The sequence below is a fragment of the Cetorhinus maximus genome, chromosome 14, assembly GCF_964194155.1.
Source record: "Cetorhinus maximus chromosome 14, sCetMax3.hap1.1, whole genome shotgun sequence".
NCBI classification, from domain to species: Eukaryota; Metazoa; Chordata; class Chondrichthyes; order Lamniformes; family Cetorhinidae; genus Cetorhinus; species Cetorhinus maximus.
Genome location: NC_135892.1, coordinates 67,966,705 through 67,993,236, shown reverse-complemented (window position 1 = coordinate 67,993,236; position 26,532 = coordinate 67,966,705). Strand labels below are relative to the sequence as shown.

General features: G+C 44.1%; 1 protein-coding gene across 2 annotated transcripts in view; it reads left to right on the top strand.

The window, feature by feature from the left end:
- pacc1 (proton activated chloride channel 1) overlaps window positions 1–26,532 on the top strand; it is a 54,191-nt gene that overhangs the window by 7,240 nt on the left and 20,419 nt on the right. For both annotated transcript variants that reach the window (XM_078557035.1, XM_078557034.1), the window contains exons 2-3: window positions 2,566–2,662; window positions 9,914–10,123. In XM_078557035.1, the coding sequence (XP_078413161.1) occupies window positions 2,566–2,662; window positions 9,914–10,123 (307 nt within the window). The remainder of the gene's footprint in view (window positions 1–2,565; window positions 2,663–9,913; window positions 10,124–26,532) is intronic.

Here is a 26,532-nt window from a genome sequence, read left to right as displayed (position 1 = left end):
CAGTACATGCAAATGTGCCACACTGCAAGCCCGACTGACAATCTTAAATTGGTTGTCAGTGTGATTCTTACACATTGAGGATTATTTAGCAAATGTTGTCCAATGGCGGAATCACAACAAATGTTGAACACTGTGTTTTGAATTTTGCAAGCACGGGCTGGTCTGTACACTGCCTGTTGCGAACAGCGGCTGGGATAGGATGTTTGATACGATCTGCCAGTCTTTGGGACGTCCGGCCTACATACCTAGCATCTCACTGGCACTGAAATTCACATACAACATTACTCATTTGTGTGATAAGCAGAACATCTTTTTTGGCTTGACAGCAGCATCCTGTTAGTGGCGAATACCACTCGTGTTGCTACTGCATAGTATCAGCATGAAACAGCTAGCTTCACCTGTTGCTCAAATTTTTGAGACACTTTGCCCTTACTGAGTAATTTGAGGTAGACTGGGCACTTTCCAGGGCCGAAAGTGATGGCCTTGGGTCCGTTCATGAATTGCGGGATATACAGCATGAAATGATCTGATCAGGGTAGTCATTATTCTGCAAGATGCCTTTGATGTGCCCAATTTCAGCATCAAGCTTGCATGGTGAGCAAATGGCTTGGGTCCTATTTTACAAGGTTGCCGATGATACCAATCTTATAGCATGTGGAATCTTATAGCAGTGGCATAGTGGTATTATCACTATAGTGATATTCTCAGCGAACTGGTATTCCAGAGATCCCAGAGGTCTCTGCGGACCCGGGTTCGAATCTCACCACGGCAGATGAATTCAATAAAAATCTGAAATTAAAAGTCTGAAGATGACCATGAAACCTTTGTCAATTGTCGTAAAAACCCATCTGGTTCACTAATGTCCTTGAGGGAATGAAATCTGCCGTCCTCATCTGGCTTGGCTTCCATGTGACTCCAGACCCACATCAATGTGGTTGACTCTTAAATGACCTCTGAACAAGGGAAATTAGGGATGGGCAGTAAATGCTGACCTAGCCAGTGATGCTCACATCCCATGAATGAATAAATTTTAAAAAATAAATCCCAACACACATATTGACCAGTGAAGGTAGGCTTGTGGTAGACCATGATAGAGAATCCCCTGGCAGATTTCTCAACCAGTACGTCAAGGAAGGGGAGTTGATTTGACTGCTCCATTTCAAAGGTGAATTTGAGTGCAGGATGGAGCCCATTAAGATATGTAAGGAAATTGTTACATGCAGCTGCGGATTTAAATAAAGCAAATGTATCTCGTATCATCCACATATTGGAAATATACGGGGGTAGGAAGTTAGGCGTCATTCCATCGAAGACACATTTCTCATGGAACCCAGCAAAGATGTTTGCGAGAGCTGAGCCTAGAGGGGTTCTCATGGCAGCACCATCTATTTGGGCATACATGGTGTCAATAAAACTGAACTCAACTGCACGAGTTGCTGAGTTCATAAGTTCAATGAACACTGATTGAGGCAATGGTGGCGGGTCTAGATCACCATAATAAAGTGCTGCAATGCAAATATCTATGGCTTCCTTAAGTGGAACATTGGTGAATAGGCTGGCAATGTCAAATGAGCACATGGACACAGCATTGCTATCGATATGCAAGTCCTGTAAGGCCTTCACAAATGTGGAAGGCCTTCATTGTGTATGTGGAAAACCTGGTCAAAACTAGTTGTAACGATTTGCCCAACCATTTGGCCAATTCATGTTGTGCAGAACCGGTCATAGGTAAGGCATAAAGAGATAAAGGGACATCGCTTTTGTGTGTCTTGGGCAGCCTATACATACACAGATATAGAGAACCGTGAGGAAGAACCCAGTCATATATATCACATGGTAGCTGATTGCTCTTATGTAAGTCCAGGGGTTTTTTTTTTAGCTTACTTTCGCGCACCCGCAGAGGTCAGATGTTGCTGGGGTGGCGGTGGTGCCTGATGTGGAAAGAAGGCCATTGAAGGAGGGCCCTCCCCTCACCACCCCACCTCCCTGCCATTTTCCCGCCTGAGGCCCCTGAGCAGGATGACTTTTCACCAACCCTGAACTCCTGCCAGCCTGAATATTGAGGTTGGTGGGAAACGGCTGTTATGTTGTCATTTGAGGCCCTTAATTGGGCAATTGTTCGGTCAAGGACAGGCCGGCCTAGGCCCTGCCCGTCCCACAGTAAAATTGCAGACAGGTCGGAGTTGGAAGGAAGGCGGTGGGAAGACCATCCAGGGAATTTGAGGGACTGTCTCCCACCTGCAAACCCCTTGTACTTGCTGCTATTTCTCTTCCCACTTCTCACTGGCAGGCACAATATGCATTGCAAAATACTCTTAAGTGGTTTGATTACGCCAGACTCCCTGTACCCTGAACTGGATCTATTCTTACTCAATCCCTATGCAGAATAATTAATTCCAATATCCTGACCTAACATGAGTTGATTTTAATTAGTACTGTCTTTGAGCCTTTGATGCCCTGCTGAAATATCCAGATCTCTGAAGGTCTCAGTTCTCAGTAGGCCCTGTCACTTGGGACTAGTTTTTGAAAACTGTAGTTTGATAAAAATTTTACTTTTCTCTGCAGCTTTCAGATGCTGGGACAGAGGAAAGAACTTGTAATTCTGAACTCGTGGATGAGGCTGATGCTGAGGAAGATGATGTAAATGGACCAGTAATACAAGGTATAAACAAGTGTTGTGAAAGACTCACTTTGCCATAACTCTCTGCAGAGAATCACCTGGTGCTGAATTTTATGGGCCGGTGGTGACATCGTGCCCGCTGACAGCCCACTCACACGATTTTATGGGAGGCACTGGTCGTATCAGATGGGCGGCCCGTCTGTAGCCCAATTGAGGGTCTTGGGGAAATTAATACCCAATTAAGGGGCTCATCCCACCACCATTCTGCTTTAACAGATGAAGGCAGAGGCCTGCACCCAACATGTAGCCTGGCAGATTTGATCCTGCGGGTTGCTGATCAGTGAAAGGGGGGTTCCTCCTTCCCTGGCTTCCTGTGCCAAGCAGACACCCCCACCCCCACCGTTTTCCCCTCCCCCCACCCCCACCCCCACCATTTTTCCCTCCCCCCACCCCCACCCAGACCGCCTGTAATACTGACAGTGACCACTGATCCTTCTGTGGTGCAGAGCTTCTGGCCTTTGATTGGTCGCTAGCTCTATGGGGCGGGACTTCTTCCTGGTGACAGATGGAAATCCCGCCTCGTATTAATTAAAGGGCCATCACCTGAAAAATTAAAGCCGGGCGAGTCAGCCAAGCAGAGGTGGGCCCGCCCCCAAAATTTACCCTGGGGCGTGGGGAGTCTGTCCTCAATGTATAATCCAGCACTTGGTCTCTATTTTGTACTGTTCAATAGTTGTGCGGTTGGGAATGGGATAACTTTTAAACTGCTTTTGTAGTTGTTTTAATTTGGAGCCCAGAAAAGTGTCCTCCTTGAACCAGCTCCTTGTATTTACATATCTAAAGATGGCACCCATATCCTGAGAGTTTGTCACAGGGATACATCAGCTGGCATTAGTAGTGCGAATGCCAAGAGCCAATTTGCAGCAACTGGTCTCTGGAATCCTGATTAAAATAAGGCCATTATAATTGTTGAGTTGTCTCTCTTTTTGTTGGTTAAAGGAAGTGATCAGCAAAATTGTTTGGGTAAATTGAGTCTGCTTGTGACTGTTCTGAAGTTACTTTTTCCCTTGGGTTATTGACTGTTGGTATTATCTGGTTCCATTTTAAATCTTTACAATAGTGGTCAGATGTGGGAATATTATCTGGTTTACAGTGTTACGAACAGGTGAGTTGGGGTCGAAGGACACCCCCCCGTCCATCTATTCATTTCATATCAAAAGTAAACAAACCTGTTGCTAAGGATATCGTTGCCAATTCAATGTGTACTTAACTGTTTGTGTGCTGTGTTCATAAAGAACCAATCAGACAGGTTTCCTTGAGTTTAACAAAGAGGTCAGTTTATTTATACTTAAACCGATCTAAGTAAAATAATAAAATACACTCCGACTTCCACACATTCACACACACTCAAAGCTCACACACTCATACACGTTACAGAGTGGCGGAGGATAGATTTGGGCAAATTAGAGTTCGTAAAAATAAAAGAAGTTCACATTTTGTAGCTTTGTCTTCACTGGCTGCAGCTAGAATCCAATGGTCTTGCTTCCAGGGCTGAGGTGGTTTAAAAGATGTAATTGTTATTTCTTCCTCTCTGGGAATGCTGCTGCGAAATTGAATTCTTATTAAAAAATTCTGTCTACTGCAGAATGGAGATGCAGTTAAATTAGTAGACAGGATCCAAGCTTTTAGTTGGGTGGAGAGAGAGAGATAAGCACGAGCTTCCAGCTTGCTGAGCTGCTAGACCAATTCTGCAAAAACCATGTGATCAAAGCGCACACACAGCTTGGCCTGTCATGTGACTTCTCCCTTCAACTGCCAGCAATTCAAACAATAATTGTCTATTCCAATTATAATTTGATTAGCTTGTCTGGAGAGCTATCTTAAAAATGAAGGTTTTTGATCCAAGTAATTAACCTTGAATAGTTCGTCTTCAGCTGTTGAATGCTGTAAATGATTTCCATAATTATCTTGTCAAGAGCGCTGGAAGGTCTTTCACAGTCCCTTGGGTTTGGGGGTGGCAGGGTGGGCGGGCGGTGTAGATCATTGTCTATTGTCTTTGCTGAGTTTTGCAGACTTGCCTGTGGATAAAAATCAATATTTGATGTAAGCACGTCTTCATAGCAGCAATAATGTTAATCAGCACCTATCTCTGAAATGCAGGGCTTGATTGACTATTTAGCAAGTAGATTTTTTTTAAGTGGGCTCATGCTTCCAGTACCATCTTTAACTTTATTTTGTCTTCTTTTGTGTCCTTCAGATAAACTTTTAGGTTTAATGCTCAATATTATAGTTTGGGGGAATTTGTTACCTTGTACTTTGTTACAGCAATGTGAAAACATTTACTTATCAAACTAAAAACAAGACTCCAGGCGAAAGTGAATATACACCATTAAGTATGCATGAAGGACAGCACTGCTATAAAATATGTATATTGAAAAAAAGTAATTCATTACCTGCTTACTATCCCACCTGACATTCCCTTTCTCTTCTGACATTTCCTAGAACCATAGAACCATAGAACACTACAGCACAGAAAACAGGCCATTCGGCCCTTCTAGTCTGTGCCGAAATATTATTCCGCTAGTCCCATTGACCTGCACCTAGCCCATAACCCTCCAGACCTCTCCCATCCATGTATCTATCTAATTTATTTTTAAAACTTAAGAGTGAGCCCGCATTTACCACGTCAGGTGTTAGCTCGTTCCACAGTCTCACCACTCTCTGAGTGAAGAAGTTCCCCCTAATGTTCCCCCTAAACCTTTCCCCTTTCACCCTAAAGCCATGTCCTCTTGTGTTTATTTCTCCTAATCTAAGTGGAAAGAGCCTACTCGCATTTACTCTATCTATACCCCTCACAATTTTGTAAACTTGTTACAGATTTGCTCCTCCAATTCTCTCTGACTATTGGGCGGTCTATAATACAACCCTATTAGGGTGGTCACACCTTTCCCATTCCTCAGCTCCACCCATATGGCCTCTGTAGATGAGCCCTCCGGGCTGTCCTGTCTATGCACAGCTGTGATTTTCCCTGACTAGTAATGCCACTCCTCCCCCTTTCATCCCTCCCCCTCTATCACGTCTGAAACAACGGAACCCCGGAACATTGAGCTGCCAGTCCTGCCCCACCTGCAACCAAGTCTCACTAATAGCAATAATGTCGTAATCCCACGTGCCAATCCACGCCCTAAGCTCATCTGCCTTTCCGACAATACTCCTTGCATTGAAATAGATGCACCTGAGAACATTTCTATCATGTACGGACCCTTGATTTCTGTCTATACATGCATTCCTCGCTTGACCTTTATCCTCCTCCACCTCACTATCTGCTCTAACACACTGGTTCCCCTCCCCCTTCAAATTTAGTTTAAACGCCCCGGAGCAGCACTAGCAAACCTACCCACAAGGATGTTTGAACATCTTGCTCTTCATCATCCACCATTCCCATCTCTCCTTCAGAGGCTTTGCTGTGCACTACTGTCCAAAGTGTCCACGTAACTTCTTGCACTTAACCTCTACATTGAATGGCTCCTGATCTTTGAGCGAAATCTCCCTCCATCCCACTTTCCCCCACCTCTGGTAAACAGCAAGAGTGCAGAGAAATCAATCTCATCCTTCCATTTGTGACCTCTGTCCGCAATCACTTCCTCAATCTCACTACATCTGATGTTTCAATCACTGACAAGGTTATCCTCACTCAACATCCATATTTGCCTGTCTGTCTCCAGCCCGCCAAACCTCACCCCCTGAGCCTGAGTGGGGGGGAACAGTACCCTCGCGGTTCCTTCCTAACATCCTGTCTTATTTCTAACTCTTTCCCATCTGGCCTATCACCTGCTATGACAATGCTCATCTGTTGATCTGTTTAACAGATTCTTTCCTTTGGTGTGGGTTTGGGAGAGATGATGACATAGTGGTAATGTCACTGAACTAGTAATCCAGAGGCCCAGGCTAATACTCTGGGGGCATGAGTTCAAATCCCACCATGGCAACTGGTGGAATTTAAATTCAATTAAATTGAAAGTGTGTTTCAGTAATGAGGACCATGAAACTACCATCGATTGTTGTAAAAACCCATCTGGTTCACTAATGTCCTTTAGGGAAGGAAACCTGCCTCCTTGCCTGGTCTGGCCTACACGTGACTCCAGACCCACAGCGATGTGGTTGACTCTTAACTGCCCTCTAAAATGGTCCAGCAAGCCACTCAGTTCAAGGGCAATTAGGGTTGGGTAACCAGTGCTGGCCTTGCTGTCAATGATGTCCACATCCCATGAAAGAATATTTTTAAAAATCTCCTTGTCCCCAACATTGCCACCACTCCTGACATTCCTGCAGTTGCTCCTTTACATCTGAGAACATTAAGTGTGTGTGCATCTTGTGCAGCCAGACATAAGTAATATAGCTTGTCTACCCCTCTATTATTAAATCCCCAACTACTCTCATGAGGGTAAGGGAAATCCCAATGGATTTTGGGTGATAAAGACTCGGATTTTTGCCATAATGGAGAGGCTCTCCATTGTAGAAAAAATCCCAGAACTCGCCGAAATTTCAAAGTCCCGTCCCCCAAACCCGGCATCTCCCATCTTTGTGGGGGTAGGACTGGAGTCGGCCGGGGTTCGCATAAGCACGATTCGTGGAGACAGCTGGCTATTTAAATCACCAGCTACTTCTGGGATTTTCGAAGAATAGAGTGTGAAACCCAGAGTGTGCAGATTAGAACAGGTAAGAGGAGATCTGAATTTGATGGATGCATTTGGATAGCCAGGGCGTCCCTTTGAAGAGGTAAGGAACCCCTTTGGATAGGGTCCAGGGACGCCATTGGGAGAGGTAAGGCACCCTTTGAGAACATTATTATGCATTTTTTGTGCACAAACTCATGTAACTGTCAAAGAGCTGTCCAGCTATCAAGGAACTGTCCAAGGATACTAGATGAGTTGGCATGGAGTGGTTAAGGGAAAAGGGTGGTGGTGGATAGGGACATTGGTTGGCACTAAGCTGGTATGGGGTAATGGAGGTGGGTAGAGGGAAACTAAGTTGGCGAAGGAGATATGGGGGTAGGGGACAATGGGAAGTGGCTGGGGGGCATAGGTTGGCATGGATGGGGCATAAGGAATTTGCAAGGGGTGGTGGGGTGAGGGCTGGAGGGATTTTTAAATTATTATTATTTATTTATTTAAGCATAGTTTCGGGGCTCAGAGGTAGGCCTTGTGCCCGGCCCGCCTCTGCACCCAGCAGCCTGCGCATTTGTTCTGGAGTCACCTGCCCTGACCCCTGTATCAGCTCCCCTCCCCCGAATGAAAATTTGACCCATGGGCCTAAAAACCTGGGTCTAACTCTTCCAGTGCTCCCTTCATCTTCACGTCCAACATCAATTGTGAGGAACTTGTAAAACTTTTTTTGTTTTAAAGATTCCCTCCTTCTCTCCCTCTCTCCCTCCCTCCCTCCCTTCCTTCCTTCCTTCCTTCCCTTCCTTTCCCCCCTCCCCTCCTTTCCCTTCCTTCCTTCCCCCAGTCCTAATATCGCATATTGATCTAGTTTCATTCTCTCTTCTTTTCATTTCCCCACGTTCCCCAAACACATTTCCATGAAACTAACCTTGCACCTTCAGACTCCTAATAAATTGCCTGACCATGTAACTCTCTCCTTGGTCTAATATTCCCTGACATCCACAATTCCTTTCAGATTCTGTTATTCAGCTTTCATAATAGCAGTCAACATCCATGTTCTCTGCCTGTTCTAAATCCCCATTCTCTAACTTTTTTCTCCCTAAGATTCCTTTAAAGCATTATTACTATTAAACTTTATGCTCACTTCTTCCATTGCCCCTGTTTGAATCTCCTCAGTCCTGTTTCTTCCACAGCACTGAAACGCATGATAAAACACCCTTAGTAAGTTTAATCGTAGCGGCTTCCCTTCTTGGTGTTCCTCAGCCTTCTGCAAAATTTGACATACCCATCCCCACATCCTCCTTCCATGTTCATCTTCAGTGCCCAGAGGTTCAATTCTCAGCACCTTGGGTTCTTTGTCCACATGTGGCCTCAGCAATTGTGGACAAGAGTCGGATTCCATAGCGTATCGATCCAGCTCTTAATTTTTCCTCACCACTTTCAATTCCGCAAGCACCATCAATCTGACATCAAGTTGTGGACAAGCTAAAAGTTTCTCCAACATTCTGGTTGACTTGGGTCAAAAGCTCCACACTCGGCCTCCAATTCTAACCCCTGAGCTGGTTGTTTCAATTGAACCTGATTTGTCTGCAACTTCAAAGTTCTGTTTGATCCTGAGCTGAGTGTCAAACTACAAATATTATCCATTGCTAATGCTAATTGTATATTAGTTGGGTTTAATTGTAGACAGATAGTGGGCATTAACTGACGATTCACTTGTGCCCCTATAAATAGACATCCACTTAAATATAATGGTTAGGCTGGGTGGTCTTGCTTATAATCAGTAACTGGTAAATAAATGCTTTAAAGTATGGAAAAATTGGCTCCAGTTATATCCTTCACAAACTAGCTTTCTGGAATATAACAACCACGACCTTTTCCTCCCTTCAGAGTACTGCCCATTTCTGTACTTCCTTCATTCCACCAGCACTGAAACTCTCAGCAACACCTTTCTAACCTCCGTGATCGAGATTCTCCTCGCCAGTCTCCCAAACTTCCAACATACATAACCTCCAAATCACTCAAAGCTCCACTGTCTGCATCCTATTGCACGCTAAGTCCATACTCCTTTCTTGCCTATCTTCACCAACCTCCATTGAGCTCCTCATTCCTCAGTGCGTTGAATTCAAAATCAGTGTGGAGGGATTTGTAAATGAGAACAATGTTGATGCTCCCAGCTGTTTAGTACTATATACTACAGCGTGCCCGCTCTTCTGACGATGGCCTCCTTTGTATTCTTCCTTCCCTCCACTCCTTTTTGTGGCAAATCTTCAACTGTATCTTGACCCCGTCTCTGAAACCTTGCCTCGAAATACCTCTGCCTTTCTTCCTACAGTAAAGAACGAGGTAATCAGTTGCAGTACCACTCCACACCGCTGGAGGTGAAAGTATTGGCAGAGAGATAGCTAGATCTGTGTGAGACTCCCTTCATTGTCAGCGGTGAGCATCTTTGCTTCACTGACTTTGGCTCTGAGCCAATGTGTTTATGTATACAGTAGTCACTGCAAGATGTGAATGATTTATTACTTTATTGTGTCAGTGTTAAACCTGAACAGTTTAAAGTGCTTGCTGTAAGGCCTTAAGTGAGGGAAGGAATTTGCAGTTAAATTACTGTTTTCCCCTGTTCTAGGTGGTGAACTTGGCTCCACAAGTCCTTTTTCCATCTTTGGTAAAGTCTGTCTGAAGAACACGTTTGCTGTGATTCTTATCTTTATCTACCTGCTCCTGATGTCCGTGGCAGTGTTCCTGGCCTATCAGACCATCACAGACTTCAGGGAGAAGCTCAAGCATCCTGTTATGTCTGTCTCCTTTCAGGAAGTTCTGAAATATGATGCTCCTGGTGAGAATACAGTTTTTTTTCCCTTTACCTTTGAATTACTTCATGTCAGCAAAATACCGCGGATTCTGGAAATCTTAAATAAATACAAAGTGCTGGAAATACGCAGCAGATCACACAGTATGTGTGGAGAGAGAAGCAGAGTTAACATTTCATATGTATGAACATATGAATTAGGAGCAGGAGTAGGCTGCTCGGTCCCTTGAGCCAGCTCGGCATGGCTGATTTGAATGTAACCTCAACCCCACGTTGTTGCATACCCTAGATAACCTTTCACCCCCTTGTTAATCAAGAATCTATCTAGCTCTTGTCACAAAGATATAATAATGTTATTGAAATTTATTGTAAATTAGTGGTGTGTGTGTGTGAGACAGAGACTTAATTAGATAAAAGGCAGCTGGTCTGAAGACTTTGATGTATTAGAAGATGAGCCAGGTTTGAAATGTTAAGTAGGTAAACATGGGGGAAGTTTAGAATGTAAGTTGTAAAAGGACACTTGCATTTTTAAATAAACTAGACTATATTATTTTCAAAGGAGGGGTGAAATGTGTCATCTGGTCAGGTGAAGTTCAGAAACTGTGTGTCTATTTTCTCAAAGATTATTGGTAAAATTAGTACTATGAGAGATTTTTATGATCAGGAAGTAAAGTCCAAAGACATAGTGAAACAATGGGATAAAAGCAAAATACTGCAGATGCTGAAAACCTGAATCATAAACAGAAAATGCTGGAAAAACTCAGTAGGTCTGACAGCACCTGTGGAGAGAGAAAGAAACAAAGTTAACGTTTCGAGTCCGTATGACCCTTCTTCAAACAATGGGAATTTGCTTTCAAAGGGGAAAATATGTATAAAGGAGCGAAGGCTGTGTGTAAAGGTAGGCATTTTAAGATCTAACAAGTGTGAAAAGCCTTCAGCATCTATGCCTCAAGCTTCTGTCTACAAAGAGCTGAAGTTAAGGAAACTCACTTTGAATTGGATTGTTCAGGGTGTCATGTTTCTTTGCCTGGATCTTTTAAAATATGTGTTATGCTGTTGCCTTAATGGAAGTGTAACTGGGAGTCAGATTAAGTAGGGGATTTAGAAGTTATCATAGTAGTAACCTGTAGATCTATGTATGTGTTTAAAATCGTTCCTTCTATTAACGAAGGTTTAATTTAGTTTTGTAAGAAATCTATAAGACTTGGTGATCTTATTACTACTGAATTCAAGGCACACATCTCAAAATTTATACAAATTGCAAAACAAGTTGTAGCAGTTGTTTCAAGTCTCCCTCTGGGATTTGAACAGCTCAGCATTTACCATCGGCTGTACCACGACACTGTGCCTAAAAAATATTCAAAGACTCTGCTTCCACTACCTTTTGAGGAAGAGAGTTCCAAAGACTCAACCCTGTGACAGGAAAAAATTCTCCTCATTTCTGTCTTAAATGAGTGACCCCTTATGTTTAAACAGTGGCTCCTAGTTCTAGATTCTCCCACAACAGGAAACGTCCTCTCCACATCCACCCTGTCAAGACCCCTCAGGATTTTAAAGGTTTCAATTGAATCACATCTTACTCTTCTAAACTCCAGTGGATACAAGCCTAACCAGTCCAGCCTTTCCTCATAAGGCAACCTGCCCATTCCTGGCATTTGTCTAGTAAATCTTCTATGAGTTGTTTCTAACGTATTTACATCTTTCTTTAAGTAAAGAGACCAGTACTGTACATAGTACTCCAGATACGGTCTCACCACATTGGAGAGGCAGTGGCATAATGGCATTGTCACTGAACTAGTATTCCAGCAACCCAGGGTAATGCTCTGGGGACCTGGGTTCAAATCCCACCAATGCAAATGGTGAAATTTGAATCCAATGAAAATCATGAATTAAAAGTCTAATGGTGATTATGAAACCATTGTTGATTGTCATAATGTCCTTTAGGGAAGGAAATCTGCAGTCCTTATCTGGTCTGGCCTACATGTGACTCCAGACCCACAGCAATGTGGGTTGACTCTTAAAATGTTCTCTGAGCAAGGGCAATAAATGCTGGCCATGAATGAATTTTTTTTAAAAAAACAGTGCCCTGTATAACTAAAGCATAACCTCTCTACTTTTGTAATCAATTCCCCTCAAAATAAATTATAACATTCTATTTGCTTTACTAATTACCTGCTGTACCTGCATACTAACCTTTTTGGGATTCATGCACGAGGACAGCCAGATCCCTCTGAATTTCAGAGCTCTGCCATCTCTCACCATTTAGATAATAAGCTTCCTTTTAATTCTTCCTGCCAAAATGAACGATTTCACTTTTTCCCACATTATACTCAATTTGCCAGATCTTTGCCCACTCACTTAACCTACCTATGTCACTTTGTAGCCTCCTTACATCCTCTTCACCATTTACTTCCCTACCTATCTTTGTGTCATCAGCAAATTTAGCCACCATTCCTTTGGTCCCTTCATCCAAGTAATTTATGTAAAATGTAAAAAGTTGAGGCCCTGGCACTGATCCCTGTGGTACACCACTCGTCACATCCTGCCAACCAGAAAAAGACCCATTTGTGCCATCTCTTTTTTTTTCTGTTAGATAACCAATCTTCTATCCATGCCAATATGTTACCCACTACCCCATGAGCTTTTATTTTCTGCAGTAACCTTTGATATGGCACTTTATCAAATGCCTTCTGGAAATCTAAGTATGGTACATCCACCCCTTTATCCACAGCACATGTGACTCCTTCAAAGAACTCCAATAAATTGATTAAACATGATTTCCCTTTTACAAAACCATGTTGACTCTGTCTGATTGCCTTGAATTTTTCTAAGTGCCCTGCTATAACATCTTTAATAATAGCTTCTAACGTTTTCCCAATGGCAGATCTTAAGCTAACTGGCCTATAGTTTCCTGCTTTCTGTCTCCCTCCCTTTATGAATAGAGGAGTTAAATCTGCTATTTTCCAATCTAATGGAACCTTTCCCGAACCTAGGGAATTTTGGAAAATTAAAAAAAATCAACTATCTCACTAGCCACTTCTTTCAAGACCTTAGGGTGAAGTCCATCCGAACCTGGAGATTTGTCAGTCCGCAGCCCCAACAATTTGCTCAATACCACTTCCCTGGTGATTGTAATTTTCCCGAGTGCCTCCCTCCCTTCCATTTCCTGATTTACAGCTATTTCCAGGATGTTGCTTGTGTGCTCTATAGTGAAGATCGAAGCAAAATACCTGTTTAATTCGCCATCTCCCTACTTTCCATTATCAATTCCCCAAACGCACTCTGTATAGTACCAATGCTCAGTTTGTTAGCTCTTTTCTTCTTTTAAAAACCTATTGAAACTCTTACTATCCATCTTTATATTACTAGAGAGCTTTCTCTCATAATCTAATTTTTCCCTCCTTATTAGACTTTTTGTCATTCTTTGCTGTTCTTTATATTCTTTCCAATCTTCTGACCTGCTACCCGCCTTTGCATACTTATATGCATTTCCTTTAAGTTTGATGCTGTCTTTAGTTTTTTTAGTTAACTACAGAGGGTGGGCCCTCCCCTTGGAATTTTTCTTTCTCATTGGAATGTATATATTCTGTATATTCTGTAATAACCCTTTAAATTACCGCCACTGAATTTCTATTGACCTATCCCTTAACCTCATTTGCCAGTTCACTTTAGCTAGCTCTGCTTTCATGCCCTCATAATTGCCCTTATTTAAGTTTAAAATACTAGTCTTGGAAGAACTCATTTCTCCCTCAAAATGAATGTAAAATTCAATCATTTTATGATTGCTGCTGCCTGGGAGTGCCTTCACTAGAAGATTATCAATTAATCCTATCTCATTGCTCAATACCAGATCTAGTATAACCTGCTCTCTGGTTGGCTCCAGAATGTGCTGTTCTAAGAAACTATCCCGAAAACGTTCTATGAGCTCCTCATCTATGCTACCTTTGCCCATCTGACTTTTCCAGCCTATATGTAGATTAAAATCCCCCATGATTATTGCTATACCTTTCTGGCAAGCTCCCATTATCTCTTTTATACTCTGTCCTAATGTGAGTTATAATTAGGGGGCCTGTACACCACTCCCACAAGTGACTTCTTGCCTTTATCATTCCTCATCTCAACCCAAACCGCTTCTACACCCTGGTTTTCTGAACTTGGGTCATCCCTTTTTAATGTACTAATAGCATAATTAGACATTAAGATGTAGGAGCAGAAGTAGGCCATTCGGCCCATTGAGTCTGCTCCACCATTGATCTGATAATCCTCAACTCCACTTTCCTGCCTTTCCTCCATAACCCTTGATTCCCATACTGATTAAAAATCTGTCTATCTCAGCGTTGAATATACTTAACGACCCAGCCTCTATAGCCCTCTAAGGTAAATAATTCCACAGATTCACTACTCTCTGAGAGAAGAAATTCCTCCTCATCTCTGTCTTAAATGGGTGACCCCTTACTCTGAGGTTATGCCCGCTGGTCCTAGACTCTCCTACAAGGGGAAACAACCTCTCAGCATCTTTCTTGTCAAGTCCCTTAAGAATCTTATATGTTTCAATAAGGTTGCCTCTCATTCTTCTAAACTCCAATGAATACAGGCATAACCTACTCAACCTCTCCTCATACGAAAATCTTCCCCCATACCCGGGATAACCTAGTGAACCTTCTCTGGACTGCCTCCAATGCAAGTATATCTTTCCTTAGATAAAGGGACCAAAACTGTTCACAGTATTCTAGGTGTGGTCTAACTAGTGCCTTGTATAGTTTTAGCAAGACTTCCCTATTTTTGTAATCCATTCCCTTTGAAATAATGGCAAACATTCCATTTGCCTTCCTTATTACCTGCTGAACTTGTATGCTAGCTTTTTGGGATTCATGCACGAGGACCCATGAATCCCTCTGTGCTGCAGCTTTCTGCAGTCTTTCTCCATTGAAATAATATTCAGCTCTTCTATTCTTCCTGCCAAAGTCCATAACCTCACATTTTCCCACATTATATTCCATCTGCCAAGTTTTTGCCCACTCACTTAACCTGTCTATATCCTTCTGAAGACTCTTTGTATCATCCTCACAACTTGCCTTCCCACCTATTTTTGTGTCATCCGCAAATTTGGCGATAGTACATTCACTTCCCTCATGTAAGTCATAGGGCAGCATTTTCCTGTCGGCGAGTGGGGGGCGGGGCCCACTCACCCATGCGTAAAATGACACGCGGTGATGTTGGGCGGGCGTCCCGACATCACCGCGTGTCATTTAGATTTTCAGTTCGGCGGGCGCACTGCCGACTCTGCTGCGCGCCTGCTGAACTGTCAAGGGCCTATTAAGGCCTGTTAAAAACTAATTAAAACAATTAAATGAGCTGCCTTTCCAACCTTAAGGTTGGTGGGCAGGCAAAGAGCCCAGGCGGCCTTCGCATCTTTCATGGAACCTCATCCATGGGCGGGGTGATGTTTCAAGAATTGTTTAAAGAAGCTAAATGTGCAACTGCTGACCCCAGAGAACATTGAGGAGCTCAAGAGGGATTACAAAGGTTGGAGAACCGTGAAACCCCTCTTTGAGTCCCTGACACACTGGTGGGAAGCGATCAAGGGAAGCATCAAGAGGTTTTTCATCCTCAAAGGCACCCAGAAAGCTAGAAAGGAACAGAGGGAAATGTCCCGACTCCAGAAAAAGATGCAGAATCTGCTCCGGCTGCAGTCGATGGGGGTCGATGTCAAGGAGGAGCTCCAAGAGGTGAAGGGCCAGCAAGCCTCGCACTTTGCCTCGGAGGCCTCCAAGATCATCTTCCGTTCCAGAGTCCGCTCCGTGGAGCAGGATGAGACGTGCTCACGTTTCTTCTTCCAAAAGGTACACAGAGAGCGCTCTGTGATCAGCAGCCTGAAGGAAGAAGACGGCTCAGTAAAGTCATCACGGTCCGACATTCTGAGGATCAGCAAATCCTTTTATGCCGGATTGTATGACGTGAAACCCACGGACAGCACGGCCTCCCAGTCCTTCCTGTCCTCTATCACAGAGGTCTTAGACCACAGTACGCGGGAGAGCCTGGACAAACCGCTAACTCCTGATGAACTGACTAAGGCCCTTGAGTCCTTGGAGAAGAGTAAAACTCCCGGAAGCGACGGCTTGCCGGCGGAGTTGTATTCGGCTCTGTGGGACTTGATCGGCCCAGACCTGCTAGGAGTGTACGAGAGTATGCTCCTGGCCGGTAGTATGTCAGAATCCATGAGGAAGGGCATCATCACCCTCATCTACAAGCACAAGGGGGAAAGGGAGGAAATTAGAAATTGGCGACCCATTTCACTGTTGAATGTGGACTATAAGATTCTGTCCAAGGTCATCGCCAATCGGGTCAAATCTGCTCTGGAATTGGTGATTCACCCTGACCAGACCTGCTCTGTGCCAGGCAGGAAGATCTCTGACAGCCTGGCGCTGCTCAGGGATACGATTGCCTATGTACAGGACAGGGGTGTGGATACCTGCCTCATCAGCTTGGATCAGGAGAAGGCCTTTGACAGAATATCGCACACCTACATGGGGGATGTGCTCTCCAAAATGGGGTTTGGGGAGGGAATTCGAAATTGGATCCAACTGCTCTACACTAACATCAGTAGCGCAGTCTCAATCAATGGGTGGGAAACAGATAGCTTTCCGATTAAATCTGGAGTCAGGCAGGGCTGTCCTCTCTCGCCTGTCCTTTTCGTGTGTTGCATAGAACCCTTTGCCGAGTCCATCAGGAAGGATCCGGGCATAAGAGGAGTGACGATCCCAGGCAGTGGAGGCACTCAGGTAAAAGCCTCCCTGTACATGGACGACGTCGCCGTCTTCTGCTCGGATCCGCTGTCGGTGCGCAGACTGATGCACATCTGCGACCAGTTCGAACTGGCCTCGGGAGCCAAGGTAAATCGTGGGAAGAGCGAGGCCATGTTCTTTGGGAACTGGGCTGACCGATCCTTTGTCCCCTTCACTGTCAGGGCTGACGGCCTGAAGGTGCTGGGGATATGGTTCGGAGGGACCGGGGCATGCGTTAGAAACTGGAAGGAGCGAGTGGCTATGGTGAAAAGGAAACTGGGCATGTGGGAGCGACGCTCCCTCTCCATTGCGGGAAAGAACCTGGTCATCAGGTGTGAGGTACTCTCGCTGTTGCTGTACGTGGCGCAGGTCTGGCCCATTCCAGACTCCTGCGCGATGGCGATCACTCGAGCCATCTTCCGCTTTATCTGGAGGTCGAAAATGGATCGTGTCCGCAGGGACGCAATGTACAAGCCTCTAGATAAAGGGGGAAAAAACGTGCCCAACATCGCCCTCATACTGATGGCCACCTTTGTGTGTGGCTGCATCAAGCGGTGCGTAGACCCTCAGTACGCAAACACCAAGTGTCACTACGTGCTGAGGTTCTACCTGTCCCCGGTGTTGCGAAGGATGGGTCTGGCCACGCTGCCGCGGAACGCTCCAAGTAGTTGGACCGTGCCGTACCACCTGTCCCTGGTGGAAAAATTTATGCAGAAAAACACCTTTGACCACAAGTCCATCAGGCAGTGGTCAGCACGTAACGTCCTAGAGGCCCTGAGGGATAAGGAGAGGGTGGACCCTGTGGGATGGTTCCCCGAGCAGGCTGTCAAAGTCATTTGGCAGAATGCCTCATCGCCAGAACTTTCCAACAAGCACCAAGACGTAGCTTGGCTGGTGGTGAGAAAGGCCCTCCCCGTCAGATCCTTCCTACATGCCAGGAGGCTCACCCCCTCTGCACGTTGCCCTCGAGGTGGCTGTGGTGGGGAAGAGACCGTTGTTCACCTCCTTGTGGATTGTGCCTTTGCAAAGAAAGTCTGGAGAGAGATGCAGTGGTTGCTGTCGAGGTTCATCCCGAGCAGTTCTGTGACACAGGACTCTGTGCTCTACGGGCTGTTCCCAGGGACACACACCGAGACTAACATCAACTGCAGCTGGAGGATCATCAACTCGGTGAAAGACGCGCTTTGGTCTGCCCGAAACTTGTTGGTCTTCCAGCACAAAGAGTTGTCCCCGACCGATTGTTGCGGACTGGCACAATCCAAAGTCCAGGACTACGTGCTGAGGGACGCACTAAAGCTTGGGGCAGCTGCCGCAAAGGCGCAATGGGGAAGGGTCGCTGTCTAAGACCTTTCTACCACAGCGCACCGAGAGACTGGGAACTGTTTAGAGCCCCTCGGGCTGTACAGATCAAAATGAAAGGCTGTAAATGATTGTAATATTGTTTGTACTGATGCACCTGGTGATACATTTTGTAAAAGTTTAACCTGGATTGTACCCTTGTAATGTTGTTTTTGAAATGGTTTTGAATGTGATTGAAGATATTTTATGAATAAAGTATATTTTTACAAAAAAAAAGTTTAAAAAATCAGTAAAATGTTTTCCAAAATTTCATTAACATGTCCCAGCTCAAGTGACACTGTCACCTGAGGGGACATGTTTCAAAAGTTTAAAAATCCTTTATTTAAAAGTTTAACACTGAAACAAATCTCACTGAGACACCTTCATGACTCAGGGCAATCACTGTGCTCTTTCACGTGCATGCGCGAATGAGCGTAGGGAACCATTCAGGGAATCTCCCCCCCCACCCCGCCTGCACAGAGAGTGCTCAGCGCTTCTGGGCGAGCATCATGCTGGGCAGGCCGCAGGCCTTAATTGGCCCACCCACGTAAAATGGTGGCGCGGACCCGATAGGGGGCACCAATCGGGTTCGCGCCTGCCCCCGGCCGCCCACACACAACTCCCCCCCCCCCCCCAACCCCCACCCAACCAACGGGGGGAAATTTCTGGCCATAAATATATATTGTAAATAATTGTGGCCCCAGCACTGACCCCTGTAGCACTCCACAAGTTACAGGTTTCCATGCTGAAAATGCACCCCTTATCCCAACTCTCTCCTATTGGTTGGCCAATCCTCTATCCATGCTAATATACTACCCCCAACACCATGGGCTTTTCTCTTATTAAGTAGCCTTATGTGCGGTACCTTATCAAACGCCTTTTGGAAATCCAAATATATTACATCTACTGGTGCCCCCTTATCTATCCTGCTTGTTACCTCCTCAAAGAATTCTAATAACTTTGTCAGGCATGATTTCCCCTTCATGAAGCCATGCTGACTCTGCTCAATTAAATTATGCATTTCTAAATGCTTTGCTATTACATCTTTTATAATAGACTCTTAACATTTTCCCAATGATGGACATTAAGCTAACTGGCCTATAGTTACCTGTTTTTTGTCTCCTTCCCTTTTTGAATAAGGCAGCTGCATTGGCAGTTTTCCAATCCTCTGGAACTTTTCCAGAATCTAAGGGTTCTTGGAAGATTACTACCAGTGCATCCACTATCTCTGTAGCTACTTCCTTTAATATCCTAGGATGCAACCCATCAGGTCCAGGGGAATTATCAGCCTTTAAACCCATTAGTTTCCCTAGTACTTTTTCTCTAGTGATAGTTATTGTATTTATTTCCTCCCCCTCCCCTGCCTTTACCCCTTGATTATTTAGTATTTTTGGAATGCTATTAGTGTCTTCTACCGTGAAGACTGATGCAAGGTATTTATTCAACTCCTCTACCATTTCCTCATTATTATTTCCCCAGCCTCATTCGCTTAAGGGCCCATGTTCACTTTGGCTTCTCTCTTCCTATTTATATATTTAAAGAATCTCTTGCTGTCTGCCTTTATATTACTTGCTAGTTTACCCTCAAAGTTTATTTTCCCTCTCTTTATTACTTTCTTGGTGATCTTTTGTTGGTTTTTAAAACTTTCCTAATCCTCTGGCTTACCACTAATCTTTGCCACATTGTATGTTTTTTCTTTCAATTTGATACTATCCTTAACTTCTTTGATTAACCATGGTTGGTTTATCCCTTTCCTAGAATCTTTCTTCCTCAATGGGACATATCTTTGTTGTGAGTCATGAACTATTTTCTTAAACGTCTGCCATTGTTCATCAACCATATTTTCTGCTAAGCTCCTTTCCCAGTCCACACCAGCCAACTCTGCCCTCATTCCTTTGTAAATACCCTTATTTAAGTTTAGCACAGTGGTTTCCGACCCAAATTTCTTACTCTCAAACTGAAGGCTCAATTCTACCATGTTATGGTCACTGTTTCCTAGAGGATCTTTTACTCTGAGATTATTTATTAAAATTAACTGAGACACCCCTCCACCTTTTTCTAACTTCCTGTCCTTCCTAAATGTCATATACCCTTCAATATTCAGGTCCCAATCTATATCATCCTGTAGCTATGTCTCCGTAATGGCTATCAGATTGTATTTATTTATTTCTATTTGCGCTATCCGTTCATCTGTTTTGTTTCAAATGCTACATGCGTTTAGATACAGAGCCTTTAGGTTTGTCCTTTTATTATTTTTGTAGTGTTCTAGCCTTATCTGCTGATTTACTCTTAGAATTGTACTCTCTGCCCCTTCCTGTCACAGTCTGTTTATTATTTCCCATATTAATACATGAGGATACATCTGGTGATCTTAAGTAATGTTTCTGATTTTGCTTTACATAGCGCATGCAATCTTGCTCAGCTTTTGTTACTCATTCATGGGGCTGCATTTTACATGCTCCTGGTGGGTGTGGTTTTGGTGGGGAATGGGTGCATGTAAAATAGGGCAGGTGCCCCCCCGACCAGCTTCCCCCACACCCCAATCTTACCCCATAATGCGGGGGAGGTGGGCCAGCACCCAAATGGGAAACTCGCCTGCCATGTTTAAATGAATAATTCACTGTCCATGCCATAAAACGTTTGGCGTGGGCAGACGGCAAGGAGTGGGCAGCCTTGTTAAAAAAAAAATACTCTCTTCAAAGGGCCGGATGGAAGGGGGGGTGGGTTCTACCTTCGGGGGCTGCTCTTTGCTGATCGGGGAAGTGGCCCACCCAGAAAGAATCCCCCCTTTCTTCCTACCTGCCTGCAGCCTTAACCCCACCTCCCTGCCCCCCTCCCTATCGCAGACTCCAGCCTTAGTTGTTTCCGGGGATCCAGAGGCCGCCACCTTCCTCTTGCAGACCCGGCAGCGACCGTTAATGTGCTCTTGGCGCTGCCGGCACTGATGAAGCTGCTGATCCATAGTGCGTTATGGCTGTGGGGTGGGCTGATGCGGAGTGAGTTAGCTTTATGCCAACCTTGTTTCTGGGGCGCGGTTGGGTGAGGGGATGTGGGCTATGTTCCTCCCCCTCCACCCTGCGTAATATTCAGCCCATGGGATGTGAGCGTTTCTGGCAAGTCTGTCATTTATTGCCCATCCCTAATTGTCCTTGGGAAGGTGGTGCATCTTCTTAAACTGCTGCGGTCCTTGTGGGGTAGGTACACCCACAGTGCTGTTAGAGAGGGAGCTCCAGGACTTTGACCCAGCAATGATGAAATAACTACGATGTAGTTCCAAGTCAGGATGGTGAGTGACTTGCAGGGGAACTTGCAGGTGGTGGTGTTCCCATGCATTTGTTGCCCTTGTTCTTCTAGGTGGTAGAGGTCACTGGTTTGGAAGGTGCTGTCGAAGGAGCCTTGGTGAGTTGCTGCAGTGCATCTTGTAAATGGTACATGCTGCTATCACTGAGAATGGATGGTGGAGGGAATGAATGTTTTAGGTAGCGAATGGGGTGCCAATCAAGCAGGCTGCTTTGACCTGGATAGTATTGAGCTCCTTGATTGTTGTTAGAGCTGCACTCATCCAGGTAAGTGGAAAGTATTCCATCACACTCCTGACTTCTGCCTTGTAAGTGGTGGACAGGCTTTGGAGAGTCAGGAGGTGTGCTAGTCACCACAGAATACCTAGTTTCTCTAATGATGGGAGATGCCAATGATCCTTTGGACTATGGCTAATTACTTATTTACTAACCAGCTCTTGTAACCACAGTATTTATATGGCTGATCCTGTTAAGTTTCTGGTCAGTGGAGACCGAGCTCCAGGTGGGGGGGATTCCGTGGTGGTAAATGATGTTGTTGAAATTCAATGGATCTAAACACTGCGATCATCAGCGAACATCCCCACTTTGACATTATGACGGCGGGAAGGTCATTGTCGAAACAATTGAAAATATTTGGGCCTAGGACACTCCCCCTGAGGAACTCCTGCAGTGATGGCCTGGGGCTGCAATGATTGGTCTCCAACAGCTGTATCTTCCTTTGTGTTAGGTATGACTCCAGTCAATGGAGAGATTTCCCCCAATTCCCATTGACCTCAGCTTTGCTATGGCCCCTTGATACTGCACTTGGTCACACTTACTCACTCTGATCTCACCTTTGGAATTCTGCTCTTTCGCCATGTTTGGATCTAAGTGGTCCTGGTGGAGCCCATACTGAGCAGGTTATTGCTGAGTAATTCCTGCGTGACCATACTAACAACACCTTCCATCATTTTACTAATGATTGAAAGTAAACTGATGAAATGGTAATTGGCTTTTTATAGACAGGGAAATTTTCCACACGTTTTTTTATTTGCTCCTGGTTGGCCCATCCCATTCAGAGAACAGTTAAGTAAGAGTCATTGGAGTCACATGTAAGCCAGACCCAGTAAGGACAGCAGGTTTCCTTCCCTAGTGAACCAGATGCTGACAATCGGCAATGTTTGCCAGACTTTTTAAAATTCAAGTTTCACCACCTGCTGTGGTGGGATTTGAACCCAGATCCCCAGAACATCATTCTGGGTTTCTGGAATACCAGTCCAGCGACAATACTCGCTGCCACCACCTCGCATTGCTGGGTAGATGCCAGTGTTGCAGCTGTACTGCAACAGCTTGATTAAGGTTGCAGCTAGTTCTGGAGTACAAGTCTTCAGCACTATTGCTGGAATGTTTTCAGTGCCCATAGCCTTTGCAGCATTCAGTGAGTTCAGAGGTTTTTTGATGATATGTGAAGTGAATTGAATTGTCTGCAGACTAGCATCTGTGATACCTCAGAAGGAGGCCAAGATGGACCATCCACTCAGCATTTTTGGCTGAAGATGGTTGCAAATGCTTCAGCCTTGTCTTTTGCACTCATGTGCCAGGCTGCACCACCATTGAGGATATTCATGGAGCCTCATCCTCTTGAGGCTCTGAAGAAGGGTCATATGGATTCAAAACGTTAACTCTGTTTTTCTCCCCACAGATGCTGCTAGACCTGCTGAGTTTTTCCAGCATTTTCTGACAGTGAAGGTTGTCCTCATTTTGAAGATGCACCTTGTCTCCACAAGGATGGTGTCGTGGTCACTAACACCAATACTGTTATTTTAGCTTGTTGGTTCTCTCACCACCTGCTGCAAGCCTATTTTGGTAGAAATGTCCTTCAGAGCTTGGTCAGTAGGGGTGGTACCAGGACAGTTTTGATGATGTTCATTGAAGTCCCCCACCCTGTGCATTCTGTGCCCTTGCTACCTTCAGTGTTTCTTCCAAGTGATGTCCAACATGGAAGAGTACTAATTCATCATTTAAGGGAGGGTAGTAGGTGATAATTAGCAGGAGATTCCCTTGCTCATGGTAAACATGATGCCATGAGACATCTTGGGGTCCAGTCAATGTAGAGGTCTCCCAGGGACACTCCCTCCTGACTGTATACCACTGTGCTGCCACTATGGGGTCTATTCTGCTGGTAGAACAGGACATACCCAGGAATGGTGTTGGAGGAGTCTGGGACATTGGCTGAAAGGTAGAATCATGAGAGTGTGACTATGACCGTTGCTTGAGTAAACTATGTGACAACTGTCCCAATTTTGGCACAAGTCCCCCGATTATTAACGAGAAGGACATTGCAAGGCTGACTGGGTTAGGTGTTACTTTATTGTCAGGTGCCTAAGTCGATGTCCATTGGTCCTTCCATTTAAATTCTTAGAGTTTTTCATTGCAGTTTGATATAAATGAATGGCTTGCTCAGCCCTTTCAGAGGGCAGTTAAAAGTCAATCATATTGCCATTGATTTGGAGTCACATGTAGGCCAGATGGTGTAAGGATGGCAAATTTCCTTCCCTGCAGGTCATTTTTGAACTGGATGTGTTTTTACAAACCGATTTCTGGTCACTATTTCTGATGCTAACCTTTTATTCCAGGTTTATTTTATGAACTGAATTAAATTGCCCTACTGCTGCGGTGGCATTTGAGCTCGTGTTTTCCGAACACAGACCCCTGGATTGCTAGTCCGGGGACATAAAGTCTGTGTTCTTATTCAGTTACTTGCTTTATGATCTAGGGAGCAGACAGACATCAATGTTTTGGGAGGATAAATTCTTCATTTGTTAACAGTTCAAGAGGATGACCTTTGTGGAGCTTTGTTTACTTTCAATTAACTCAGTCTTGGATACAACCAAGTCATTGGCCTCTCTCATAACTACTTAACAGTGAACCTTCACATTAGACCATCATGCGCAGTGGATATCTTCTCATAAGTAATCTGGGCTGACATTTCAAGGCACTTCCCAGAGAGTACTGCATTGTCAGATGTTGGCTTTCAGATCAGATTTTAAACTAAGATTCTGTTTGCTTGTTTGGATGCTTTGTTTTGAGGAAGTGAAAGATATTCCCCTGATGTCCCAATAACTATTCATCCCTCAATCAACATCGCCAAAACAGATTAACCATTGTTTTTGAGTCTTCCTGTGCGCAATTCGGCTGTCATACTTAATGGCATAAAAATGACCCCAAATCCAAAATCAAGAATTCATTGGGTGTTATATGCTTTGAAACATCCTGAGGATGTGAAAGGTGATCATTTAAACGCAAATTCCCACAACCTCTTCCCTAACCCAGCTGAGGTTACAGATGTTTAAAATATCTGTATTTAATACCTTTTTCTCTGACTTTACTGTAGGTTTCAGATATTCACTTTTTAATATTTTTCATCTTTTGAAAAAGTAGTGTGTTTTTAAAGTGGTTTGCTGTAGTATAAATTAGATGAGTAATCATCCTTCTGTGCTCCCCTAACATTGTACATTAAGAGTAAATCAGGCTCCCAGGCATCATGAGTAATATCCCATTGATAATGGTAAAATTGCATTAACTTTCCAAAATTGTTCACATATGAGTCACCTGTTTGATTATTTTCTTTTGCTTTAATCATGTTAATGCCTTAATTGTAGTTATGCGATTTCTATTTGAGTTCATCCAGTTCTGCCAAATCTTACATATTACCACTTGCCTTCCTCTCTATGCACTATTGCATACATCAAAATATTTCAGTCTAAGGCCTAAATATCCCCTGTGCAAACTTTTTCTCTATTAAAGTGTTTTATTGTTGTTGTTAATCTGGCCCAACCATACTGCCGTCTGTTATTTCTGTAGAGATCAGGAGGCCTATTTTTAGGCAAGCAGTGCTAAAGTGCCTGTTGGTTATTGTCCAGTACCTTCGAGCTTTAATTCTCACATCTGCCACAATTTCTCCTTTTAGTTTGAAAATGCTAAAGTTTTAAATAAATAACCCTCCACAAGGCTCAAAATAGCAAGAGTCCCATGGGCAGAGGGGTGGGGTTGCTGTTGTGCCTTTTTTCTACAATTGGGATTTTGCTTTAGTGAAAGTCAGCATTTTGAGTATTTGCTTTTCCTCCTCCAGAGAAAGAATTTCAATTATAGCTACAGCTTAAATTACAAGCAACTGCATATTTTGTCAAAAATAGGACTGTTCTTCCGTTGCTGATTTCTGGGGTGTTTTCTAAAGACTATATAGAGCAATACTTAATGAAACCTACCCTGGACTTCCTGGAACACGTTTTTTTTGTGTAAATTGACAGCCATTTGGTAGTGCATTTTAAGTATTTAAATTCATTTTTAATACTCCCCAGCCTAGTGAAAAGCTGCTGAACAGCTTCAAAAAAGCTAATTGGCCTAGAAATGTTGGCAACTCGAGAGTAGTCTTGATTATTGCTTTCTGGCATATGAAAACCATCATTACCATTGCACTTTGTATCTTAAGTTGCAGGTATACATATTTCTTCAGTAGGGGGGAAAAAATCTATGTGAAGGTTGAGAGGAAATTTGATAGAGATATTCCAAGATATGAGGTGTCTAGATAGGATAGATAGAGATAAAAACAAAAAACTACTGCGGATGCTGGAAATCCAAAACAAAAACAGAATTAGCTGGAAAAACTCAGCAGGTCTGGCAGCATCGGTGGAGAAGAAAAGAGTCGACGTTTCGAGTCCACATGACCATTTATTCTGTTGAAGGGTCATGAGGACTCAAAACGTCGACTCTTTTCTTCTCCACCGATGCTGCCAGACCTGCTGAGTTTTTCCAGGTAATTCTGTTTTTGTTTTAGATAGAGATAAACTGTTCCCATTGGTGGAAGGGCCAAGAACCAGAGGAGGACAACGTAAAGTGAATGCCAAAAGAACCCATGAGGAAAAATTTTCTTTTTTACATATTGAGTGGTTAGGATCTGGAGAACACTGCTTGAGAGTGTGGTGGAGGCAGATTCAATTCTGGCTTTCAAAAAGGAATTGGATAAGTGCCTGAA